The following is a 12742-nucleotide window of genomic DNA, read 5'->3' as shown; positions in this document are numbered from 1 at the left end:
ATGTGATTGGCCAGCTTGAACGTAACGCCGCCTCTGATTGGACAAAAGTATCCTATTGACCGAAGGTGGAATCCCAAAGTCTGGAACACCAAAGACAGAGAAAAAAAAATCCAGTCACCAAACTGAACCATGCGCCTCCACCACCGAGTGGGTTTGACTAATTATTAGGAAGTCCGTGTTTACTCAAGTTGGATGACTTTGTGGACGACCGTCATACAATGTTTTTATGCGACTTAGTCTGGTTTTTGGATCGTCGTCACTGTCCGCTTGTGGCGACGCCGTTCAACAACACAGGTAACTTTGTTAAAACTACTGTTAGCATAGATGCTACACGCTAGCAGCCGCTTTGGGCTTCGGTGTTGCTTTTGTTTTCGTCACGTAGTTTAATTTAAGTGTTTTTAGAGTTTGGAAAAAAGTAACTGTCTTATATGTGGACACTAAGTTTGTTATATGGCGATTTAATAAGTAGTAATAGAGGTTTTTGTTGAAGAACAACAGTTAAACACGACGAGTTCATCGATCTTTTCAAACAGTGATCAAATTCACCCCCACACTGATCGGTTTTTAACGATAGCACCCAAAGTACGACGTGTTTAAATGATCTACTATTTGTTTGTACTCGTTTTAAAGACATTTTATTTGAATTCAAAGGACTTTGTTCGCCCTGCCTTCCGTCTGTTGACCACTTGTGGCTTGGTCATTCATTACGTTCATCTTACTCAGTTTTTGTCTTTCAAAAATAATGGCGGGGCGCAGAATTCACTTTTAGTCGAATGTGCTTCGATTTAGCGTTTTAAATGAGGTCAGTATATAATAAAAGTGCGTACCTAACCTGTTAAGGTGGGTCGGGTTACTTTGAAACGGGTCTAGTAACTGAATACAGGTTACACGACCAATATGCAATAGGTAATTTATTAATTATAAAACGCATATTTTCCCTTCCAGGTTTGTATTTCTGAGGGACTTCACTTCAAACACATTTTGCTTTTAAAATAAACATAAAAATATAAATAGGGTATTATTAGCCATCTGTTACAGGCACAGGTTGTTAAGCAGAGTTGTGTTTTCAGGGCACAGGAAGACCTAAATAGGCATTTTAATAACATTTATTATATAAATAATAAGCAACAATATTGTGGAAAATGGTTTTATATATATATATCACAATACACCACAGTAAACCGTATTTAGGATATTCTCTAAAAAGTTGGACAAAAATGTATTTCCTTGCTGTTCTCTGACTTTTATTTTGAAATGACAAAATCCAATAGTCATAAATGAGAAACATTAATTTTTGAGGTACACATATTTTTTTTCTTTTTAGAAATTGTAGTTATTTAAACTACAATGTATGTATATTTTTAGAGCCGGGAATCGATTAAAAAAAAGACTAATTAATCGCAAACCTGAGACAAAATTAATTGCGATTAATCGCAATTAACTTGTTATTTAGTATTTGCTGACTGCTTATTATCTGCAAGTAATCATAATTTAAAAATCACACACAAAACTGTACATTTAGAACATTTATTTTTAATTAAGGCTGCCAATCAGATAGCAAAAAATTCAAAAATCAGATTAATCCCACTTTTGTGTTGTGATTAATTACTATTAATCACCATTTTATGACAATATGCAGCTTTTAAGCAAAAACTCGGTGTGGAAGCCTAAATGGGCGAGGCAAAGCGAAGGACTGTTTCCCCTCAAGGTGTAATTAGTTTGCATTAATGAATATTAACGCATTAATTCTGCTTGATTAATCGCTTTTTTTGTAATTCGTTAGTGTTCACAGCCCTAATTTAAAAAAAAAATCTTTTTTTATTTTTTAAAGCACACATTAGTTTGAACTTTCTAAGCTTGGTCCCCCTGTTCCACATCTTGGATTATCTCTAATATTTATGTAATATTTTTGTGAAACTCAATCGCACAGGCAGCCAAAATCCAAAACGCACCTTAGGTCGCGGGCAGAACAGGATAAGCATTTTTATGAACACACAAACTACATTTTTAAAACTTTAAAAGAACCTCTTTATTCAAAATGGAGCCAAATATTAATGAAGTTAGAAATTAAAGACAAGATGGACACTTCCCTATCTTCCGACGTGTATCGTCAGATCACCCTGCACTAATCAAATGAATCGGGTATTTTGCTGAATGAGATCCTTGAACTTCACACCTGATTGATTTAAGTTCTTTTCTGTTTTGCTCTTCTTAACAGATGGGCTTTGGATTTCAGAAAGAATGGGATTATAAATCAAGACGGAATGTTTTGCTGCGTCTTACTGGCGCTGACTCTTCAGTGCGGGCTTTTACTCACAGCAGGATTTTAACCAAAATTGAATGATGGCGTTCCGGTGGGGTCCTCCCTGTGAAGATGAGGAGAAACGAGCGCGGTTCTCTTACTGCGAGGTAAACACATTTTTTGATTCACTTTTTTTGTGGATATTTGCTTTGAAATAGATTTTGGGGAATTTATTTTGTGTCTGTTAGTTTTCCCAACTCAAAGCAGGGTGTTTTGGCCAGTGTTTCCATCAAATAAACCCATTTTCTCTCATCAAGTGATGGTCTATTTTAGGTAAAAACTTTTAAATGGCTATTCTTTTACATGAGCATAAAATAAAGTTTGAAACAAAAGAGCTAAAGCCGTTTGTTTGACTCCCATCCCTTGAATTTTAAGCTGTGACCTCTATAATTGCAGACAGGACACCATCTGCTTCTCTGCAAGTGTGTCGTCTAAATAAATACCCTCACATCTTTTGAGCAGCAGCTATGAATGCAAAAAACTCTTTGAAAAAAAATCTGTGAGCAGAATTTGGCCACTGAAGGTGCTAGGGATGATAGCTGAAGATGCTGAAATTGTTTCCTGAAAACGCTGAAGCTGACAGCCAGCTAAAATATTAGTTAAATGCCAAATTAGCCTAAATACAACCGTGGGTAAGCCAAAATGGCTAGCATGTAGCTGAAAAAAAATTGATAACTTCAAAATAGCCTAAAAAAACCCTAAAGTAGCCAAAACTGCTAGCATGTAGCTGAAATATTAGCAATACTCAAAAACAGCTTGAAAACAAAAAAGTGAGTTTGCCAAAATTGCTAGCATGTAGCTAAAATATGAGCTAAACTCAAAAACAACCTAAAAAACAAACAAGTTAGCTAAAACAGCTAGCATGTAGCTGAAATATTAGCAATACTCCAAAACAGCTTAAAAACAAACAAACAAAAGTCTAAGTTACCCAAAACTGTTAGCATGTAGCTAAAATATGAGCTAAACATCGCAAACAGCCTAAAAAAACAAACAAAAAAAACCCAAGTTAGCTAAAACAGCTAGCATTTAGCTAAAATATTTTCAAAACTCCAAAACAGCCTAAAAAACAAAAAAAAAACTAAATTACCCAAAAACAGGTAGCATGTAGCTAAAATATTAGCAATACTTCAAAACTGTTTAAAAAAAACAAACGAAAAAAAAAAAACTAGTTTGCCAAAACAGCTAGCATGTAGCTGAAATACTAGCTAGGCCCCAAAATAGCCTAAAAAAGTCTAAATTAGCCAAAACAGCTAGCTTGTAGCTGAACTATTCGCTAAACTCTAAAATAGCCTAAAAAGAATCGTAGTAAATGCAAAAAATAGTCAGAAAGGCCAGCAGAATGCTTATTTTTAAAACGTAACTTTTAAGCATAATGATTAATAATAATATATAAATAATATTCCAGAAAAAATAACTTTCATTTTACTCTCCATAAAAATATATTTTGTCAAAATTATGCAAGTTAGAAATGAGGGCAAGATAACACCGGGCCGTTGATACCAATAAAATGATCTTGAGGGCCGGATATAATTACCCGGAGGGCCGGATCCGGCCCCCGGGCCTTGACTTTGACACACATCCCCTTTTCTAGGTGAACAGGAGAAACGACGGTCATGCTAATGCTTTAACAAACTAGAATGGCTGAATCCGATTAACAATGTTTAGGGGAGCCAAAATACCTCAGAAAGATGATAACTCAAAATCTAATGGAGTTTGTCTTATTAAATTTGGCTTTTTTGTTGTGTTTTGTTATGTTTTTCTTCCCCAAACATAATCCTTATTAATCATGTGAATAACTGCTGTTAAAAAAGGAAAATCAGTTATCTTGGCAAAACATAAATTAGTTTATAATAAAGATGTTGAAATCTGGAGTATATTTGGCGAAGACGAAGCCACTGACTGGTAATTTTGTCTTCATTAAAGCCGATTGTTGGTCTCATTTAGGGTGGCTGCCTTTTTACAGAGCCCTCAGAGCAGGCATCATATGGCTAACTGATAGCGATCGGAAGGGAAAATTGAACTTCAATTAGATAGAGCAGCCTGTTACTTCCTGTGGCATTATAGTTATGCTTCTGGAGCAAACATAAGACGCGGCTGTGATTCACTTTTTCCCTCCTATAACCGGCCTATTTACTAAAACGTCTATCCCATCTGCGACGAAAGCCCGTGTGTGTCTTGTTTAGATAAGTCATAAAGGCTTGGGTGATGAATCATTAGTGACAAATTGAACAAAAGAGATTTTTCCTTTGATGCTGGTAATGTTTTTTCCTTTGTCAGCAGTTCAATAAATCAGTTTCTTGGTTAGTTCTTTCAGGAATTTTGCAATATAACCTTTTTTTTACCCAGTTGAGTCAAAAGTTGTGCTTTTGGGCATATTTAAATCTAAACATTGAGACAGTATTTTTATTAAACTTTTTACACCGAGTGCTCTGAAATTGTGTATTTTTTTTGCTTTTCTCATATTTTTGGCCTCTCAAAAAGATACTAAACTCCATACTAGTGCTGGGTAAAAAAATAAGTAATTCAAGAAATTTTATAAATATAACTTCTTTAAATCTCTACTTTGTTTTTTCTTTAAATTATTGTTTTCTTTGAGGGCAAAATATGTTTTTGTTAGTTTTCAATGTAAAAAAAAAGTTTTCTATCAATGGAAGTGTAGAGGTTAATCTTTTATTTCCGTGTTTCGGTTCCATTTGGTTCTGATTCTTTAACCTCTTCAAAGAAAGACAGACAGAGTTCAAGTTTACACACACGAACAATGTAGCGTCACATGACAAAATGACTGTGTCGCTCTGTTGTTATTGTCTACTTTCTCTTTATTGACAACAAATTCGGAGACAGAATTTCTTCTTCAACGCATAAAATGGACATAAAATAACACGTTTTGCGCCCTCTGGTGGTCAAACCAATTCAAACAATCATCCAGATTTCAAATATCGTGATATATCTCAATAATATTTTGGAACACCCCTAATTAGCACTACTGCTTGTGTGTACTGAAGACAATGACAGAAATGGCATTAGAAAGCACACACTATAGTTTTGAGCTAAAAAAAAAGATAAATAAGACTAAGTTAATGTAAACAAGCTAAGGAGACCGGAAGGGTTAAGTGCGCCTTCTATTGAGGTAAATACAGAAGTGTTCACACTGCAATGAACTGCACCAGAGTTCACTTCCACATGAACCCAGACTTTTACTTTTCTGTGAACACGTTCGGTCCTTAGATCCTCAGATCCGTAGATCTGAAGTGGAGCAAACTTTCTGAGGAAACACTTGTCCTGACCAACCGGTCATCAGCCGCTTGACCCTGAAAAATAAAGGTGGTTCCGTTCAGCCAAGGCCCAGGAGCACTTCTGACCTTGGCCTGAGCTGCGAGCTCTGAACAGTGGTGAAGCTCCGTTATTATTATCTCTGGCTTTTAACAGCGCTGTGTTTGGTTTGGCCAGGATGTGGTGTAGAATGTAGCAGCCCACAGAGAACTCGTTTTGCTTTTATTTCATGGTTTTGTGCTTCTGTGTGTTTTTTGTTTGTGGTTTTGGGTGGCAGATGTTATCTGGTGCTGGTTATACATTTTCCAACACTTATCAGGTGTAGTTATTTCTTGAATATGGTAAAGGTGGAAATTCCAGTTGGAGGTGGAATTACCTGTGACATTTTAGGATTAGTCATCTTTTTAACCAATTAATTATTCCTGAAAATGCAGTCATAATTTCCGTTTTTATTATAAATCAACGGAATAAATCTTAAAAATATGCTCTATTAGGTAACTTTTATTCGTAAAAACTATTCCCGTATTTGCTTTCGGCTATTACCACCATATTTTTTTAGTTTAAATAAATTAGAATAAAATCCTGAATTTAATATGATTACACTCTTAAACTTTAGGTTAAATTGTTCAAGCAGCTTAGCAAACATACCAGACGTATCACCTATGTGCTAATGCTGTTCTTGGACAAGCATGTGCGTTTTAGCTCAATAGAAAAGGCAGAAATGATAACTGGGACGGTCTTTCTCAACTTTATTTGGGCTCTCGAGCTTTTGAGTTTTAGCTTCAAACCCTTTTGTTAGAGAATCACGACTCAGCTATTTCTAAAACCCTCTGGCATGTCACGGTTTTATTAAATGTCACTCAGACATTTTTCCTGCTCTTTATCTTTTGCTTTGGGAGTGTAGACACAATCACAGTCGTATAAAATTAAACATTAGGTTGTTATGAAGGAATTATGTAATAATACAGTCAAACACAACATGGTAAAAGTGGAATCTAATACATTAGTTGTGTTTTAAATGTGTGCTTCTTTATATAAATGCTTTATCCTCTGTTTTTTTGTTTTATGGTTTTTAAGGAAAATTCAGCTGAATAACAAATGAAAACTTTATTGATGTCGCCTCACCCAGGACAAACATCAATCTGGCATTCTGGTGATTCAGAAATGGGTGAGAGGCATTTAATGGTGGGTAGGAAAAGGTGCAGGTTTTGGTGCTCATTAAACGTAATTTCCATATTGGGATAAATTTCCATTCTTTCCTGGTGTTAGTTTCCTTCTGGAAACCATGATGTGAGTTTGGATCTTATTGACTTGTTGTATAAAAGCAGCTTTAAGTCTGCAGGAGGCCCTGCATGTGGAGTGCGTGTTCTGAGCTCCACGCCGCCTCACATCTAAAGATCACGGAGTGGGAAAACTGCTGCACGATCCAATCGGGCAGACCAGGACTTGCTTGCCCCGAAGATGTTCAAGCTTTGCTTAACATCCTGTGATTTATAGTCGCGTCATTATTGGAGCTCTCTTCTTATGAATCTAGATGTTGTTGATGTAGGTGTGCTTGTGAGGAAGCAGACAAGCACAGACTCAGTGGGAAACGGGTGACGTTGCAGAATATGGTTATTCACTGTAAAACCGGTTCATCTGGTTTCTTGAAAATACATGGGAGTCGACTGTACCTGCAGCTCTTTCTTTCCTCAGCGAGGCTGTTGTACACAAGCTTCTAACCATTCAGTGTTTTCACTGGAACATTTCGCCATTTGTTGCAAAACTTTTCCATTTTGGATCTTTTTGAAAACAGGAAAAAGCTCCAAGGCAGCGGTGTCAAACTTAATTGCACCAGGGGGCAAAATCCAAAACAAACCTTAGGTCGCAGGCCGAACAGGATAAACATTTATTGAACACTCTAAAACGACATTTTTAAAACTTTGAAACCATAACTTTTTAACACAATTATGAACCTGTGAAAATGCTAGTGTGAATGCTGCAAGCTGAATTTGGCAGCTGAAGACTCTGAAATTGATATCTGAAATCACTGAAGCTGATAGCCAATTAAAATATTAGCTAAATGCCAAATTAGCCTAAAAAAATCTTAGGTTAGGCAAAACAGCTAGCATGCAGCTGAAAAAAATAGCAAAACTTCAGAATAGCTTAGAAAAGCCTAAAAGTTTAGCCTAAAGTTTAAAATATTAGTTAAACTCCAAAATGGACTAAGAAAAAAGAAAATGAAACAAAACAAAACAGCTAACATGTAGTTGAAAAATAACAAAACTCCAAAATAGCCCAAAAAAATTAGCTACAACAGCTAGCATGTAGCTTAAAAATTCGCTAAACTCCAAAACAGCATAAAAAGCATGAATTAGCTTAAACAGCTAGCATGTCAGTATTAGTTAAACTCTGAAAATGACAAAAAAAATAGAAAAACGCCTAAATTAGGCAAAACAGCTAGCATGTAGCTAAAACGTTAACTAAACTCCAGAAATAGCCTAAAAAATCTTAGTAAATGCCAAAGTAGTCCAAAAAACTACCAGAAAACTGTAACTTTTTAACATAATTATGAATAATAAAAAGACAGGAATATTATTCCAGATTAAATCAATATAAACCTTAAATAAATTTGAATATTTTACGCTCCATACATTTTTTTTTTTCAAAATTATACAAGTTAGAAATAAGCACAAGACAACATCGGGCCTTTAATAACAATACATTAAAATGATCTGGAGGGCCGGATCCGGCCCCCGGGCCTCGACTTTGACACATTCTCTAAGGGCATCTTTCAATGTTGTATAGACTAAAAACAAATTCTTTATGTAACTGAATTTGTTTAATTTATTTATTTTATTGATTTTTTTCCCCTCATGTTAGTAAAAGCAGCGACTGTTTCCACTCTAGGATCTGTTTGAATTATTTTTGTTCACTTTGCATGATCACTTTTTTTTCTTTGAATAAAACTTTTCCAAGTTGTTGCATTTAAAAAGAAATGGTGACATTTCACTGTGCAGACAGCACAGCTGAAGATGTTAACGCAAGCTCATCAAATTCCTCACATTGTGGGAAAAGGGTGAGGGGGAGGAGCTTATTTGAGACGGAGTAAAGGTGAGAAAACAACAGGATTTTTCATGCTGCAACGAAAGGCTGGAAAACCTTGTGCTTTTATTAGGTAATGGAAAGATTTGAGTCAGGTGAGTTTTAACGCAACAAATTTAGTTAAAAAACACAACGTGGGGAGTCCAACTGACTGATAAATCATTTAAAAAAGGCAAAACTTTAGCATATTTTGAAAATCTATTTGCACCAAAAGCTGGCTTTTTCAAGTTTCTTTAGTGTGGTTTAAGCATTTTAGTATGGAGCTAAATTAGTGCCAATATTATCAAATAAATTAAATAGAAAAAAATATTGGTGCTTTGTCAAAAAAATGTAAAATGTCCAAAAATGTTTCTTATTCTAAAACAAATATAATTATTTTCAGCTTTAAATGTTCTGTTTTTTAGGTTTCAAAATTTAAACTTCAAAAAGTTTTTTTTTTTCAAAATTTTTATTTTAGTTTCAAATATTTTTTTTACTTTTACACTTTTTTTTTCAAAACTTTTGGCCCTGTTGTGGCCAAGAGTTTGGAAACTGAAATTTTCAGTCGGAAAAAAAAAAGAGTTGAAAGTGGGGAAAAAAATGTAAAATTGAAATTTAATTTTTGAAACCTAAAAACATTTGAAGCTGAAAATAATTTAGTTTATTTCAGAATAGCAAAAAGTTTGGGTCATTTTACATTTTTTTTGGTCAAACACAAATATTTTTTTCAACTTGTTTAATTTGGGTTTCACATAATATTGTCCCTAATTTAGCTCCATAGTTTAGAGCTTTTCTTTCAGCTCCATCAGGCTGCGGTGCTTCATGTGGGAAAACACAACAACACGTCTCACCATCTCTGGCAGCTTCAACACAGTGATTCAGTGTGGAGATTGCCAAGTTTCTGAACTTGATTATGAGAAGTTGATTTGTGTCTGCGGTGTGAAAAGTCTGGTTATTAGATACACATCTTGGATGTTGCAACACATTTGATAATTTACTTTTTCAAGTATTTGTTTGAACTTGAAAAAAGGAGGACACAAACAGCAGCTACGAGTCGCCGTTTTGTTTTGCTGCTTTTGCTTTCTGGACAATTTAAACATGAAATGGTAAATGTTATTATTCGCTCCACTCTAACTTGTTATTTCAATTTGCTAAATAGGAGAAGTTTTTATTTGTGGAGTTCTGTTGAGTTTTAACCGATTCCTGTGTCTGCTTTCTTCTTGATCAGAATGACTATGGCGCGTGGAGGACTCTGGCAGATTCTTTTGCAGCAGAAGAGGAATCGTTTGCATGGCAGAGGCCCAAAACTCTACTTTTACGACGCACATCCCAAGGATTCGGTTTCACCTTGCGACACTTCATCGTGTATCCCCCGGAATCGAGCGTGCACGGCTTCCAGGTTAGTTTCAGAAATGTGTTCACTTCAAAAAGAAACATGCAGAAAGTTTGTTTTTAATTCTGAGACCACAATGAACACAGGCGTTTAAATCATGTGTTTGTGCTTTTTTAGGTGGAAGATCAAGGCCGTAGAGGTAAGTGAAAAACACATTTAATTTCTAAAAGAGTAGTCCCTAAAGTGATGTTTTATGATTTCTGGAAGTGTTTATTATTAAGTGCTAAAATAGTTTAAAGTAGGCTTGCACGATATGAGAACAATCTGCGATGTGTTTAAGTTAAAGTCCTATTAGTTGTCACACACTTAGATGTGTGAAATTGTTCTCCCCATTTGACCCATCCCCTGGGGGAGGGGTGAGCTGCAGACACAGTCGCACTCGGGAATTATTTGGTGGTTTAAACTCCTTAATGCTGAGTGTCAAGTCAAGCAGAGAGACACCGTTTCCCGTTTTTAGAGTCTTTGGTTTGACTTGACCTGGATTTGAACTCGTGACCTTCCAGTCTCAGGGCGGACACTCCACCACAGGCCCACACAGTTTGTAGTATCACTTGTGATAAATGGTAAAATAACAAAGAAAAAAATAATGAATACATTGCCTTTTCGCGGTGATAGTTTTATTTAAATATTTTTTAGTTTTTAGCATGTTTTGCATAGTATCTGTGTTTGGAGATCACCGCCTGTCCTGAAACCAAAGTATCTTTTATTTATTATTTTATATATATTTTTTTTTTTCCGTAAATTTCCATGGTATGAGCTTGGGGTGGAACGGATTACAAAAACTCGCGGTTGGGATTGCTTCACCGTTTTAAAGTCACGGTTCGAATCATTTTACGGATCAGTAAAAAAAGCGAAAAAAATAGCTAGAAAAATAGTTAAAAATTTACTTTTTAAAAGTTTTACCACAATTTTTAATAAAGCATAAATAAAGTACTTAAAAACACAAATGTGTATTACACCAACAATTTCCTCATTAAATCCTATTTACAGTATAAAAAGAAAACACTAATAACATCTTTGATCTCATGAATATTCCTAATATATAAAACAATACTCAAGATGTTCATATAACCTTAAATCCGTGATACACATGTGTGTCACTCCGCGGCGTATTGATAATCCGTTACACCCCTATTTATGAGTGGGATAATGCTCTTCCAGGTGTGCATTATCAGACATGAACATCTGACATTAGATTAACGCGATTAAAGAATGATTGTAACATGCTAAAATGTCTGTAATTAATCAATCGTGACTAGTTTACACCTCTAATCAAAAGATCTGTATCGATAGTCTAAATATATCAACTGGTTTTGTTAGCATGAAAGGTTTTCCATTATTGTGTCCCCTTTCCAGCACAAGAGCAGTGATATTCATACACTGGAATCTATGTACTGTAGTAATTCTGTCACCAGTTCTTGTGTGATAAGAGCTGCATTCCTGAAACTGTGCTGGAATGTATCCGTCATGCTCTAATTCAAACCAAACAGACAGAAACAGAATTTTAGGACTAATCATGTTGGTACTTTTTGCAAACTAATGTAACAACATTTGTGTTTTGGGCTCCCAGTGTGTCACAAATCTTGAGTATTTTGACATAAATGTTTTTTTTAATTTCTGCATGTTAACAGTTTACCACAAGAAGGAGTATAAATGGACATATTTCTGACCTTCATGTATTACTAATATAATTTTACTTGAGCAGTCTCTTTCCTGGGTTCACGACTTTTAAAAGATGTCGAGACAACTTCGCCAATTGTTCAATTAACGTTTTTTTTAAGTACAGTTAAAAGATGTTTTTGATTGAGTTTATTTCACTTTCTGCTTAAATTTGCTACTACATGGGTTAGGATCCCCATTGAAAATATTTCAAAATGAAAGGGGGAGAGTATGTGAGCTATGGGTTTAATAACTAGTTCGTGGCCTTTGGCTGCAATGGCCAAACAACCAAACATTTCCTGTAAAAGATCCAACATGCACCCTGGTCAGAACCTTAGGGCCATTTCTTAAAAACAGAACAAAAAATAGTTTTTTGTAACATTCTTGAGCTGTGTGATGTGATATGTTCTCTTGAGGTCATACCTCTGAATGAGGCTGACTGAGCCATTTCTGAAGATGAAACCATTCTGTTGTTGTTTGACTTGGATTGTTGTGCTGCTGCATCACCAATCAGCCACTAAGTTTTAATTGTTAGACATGTAGCCAGTAGATTTTTGACGGCCAACGACAAAACAGCTATGCTAAAGCTAGCACGATAACCACCGACCGTTTCAGAATCAAAGATGGGCTTTTATACTGGAGCTGCAGAAAATGAAGATGTGAAGTCCCTAAAATGATGAAGGACTTAAACCAGTTGACCAATCACAAAATTCAACTGTAATGCCTCGTTTCAACCTATAGGGGCCAGCACACAGCCGATTCATGTTTAGCAATCATAAACCCATAGGTTCACATACTTATTCTCGCCTTTACTGTGAATGTGAACATATGATAAAAACATGTTAAAAGTATCATTTTGTGTGGTTTTAGTTTCAGCTGACTTTATTTTACATTTGTTTTGAGTTAAATGTTAAAATTGGGAAAGAGAAATTTCCCCGAAGGGTTCACATAATTTTCCTTTGCCGTCGTATACTTACGGTACAAAATTTACATTTCTACTCAATAGAAGAAAATTCCAACTAAGATGTGTATTTGTTTGTCTTTTCTGATGATGG

The 12742-nt window shown here is 35.3% G+C and overlaps 1 protein-coding gene across 2 annotated transcripts in view; it reads left to right on the top strand.

Annotated features, from left to right (window-relative positions):
* The first annotated feature begins 82 nt into the window (after positions 1-82).
* Positions 83-12742, top strand: part of arhgap21b (Rho GTPase activating protein 21b) — a 41046-nt gene continuing 28386 nt past the window's right edge. For both annotated transcript variants that reach the window (XM_024273167.2, XM_024273166.2), the window contains exons 1-4: positions 83-294; positions 2219-2409; positions 9864-10034; positions 10146-10167. In XM_024273167.2, the coding sequence (XP_024128935.1) occupies positions 2341-2409; positions 9864-10034; positions 10146-10167 (262 nt within the window). In that variant the 5' untranslated portion in view covers positions 83-294; positions 2219-2340. The remainder of the gene's footprint in view (positions 295-2218; positions 2410-9863; positions 10035-10145; positions 10168-12742) is intronic.

Source organism: Oryzias melastigma, linkage group LG17 (genome assembly GCF_002922805.2).
Source record: "Oryzias melastigma strain HK-1 linkage group LG17, ASM292280v2, whole genome shotgun sequence".
Classification (NCBI taxonomy): Eukaryota; Metazoa; Chordata; class Actinopteri; order Beloniformes; family Adrianichthyidae; genus Oryzias; species Oryzias melastigma.
This window is presented reverse-complemented; position numbering and strand designations above follow the sequence as displayed.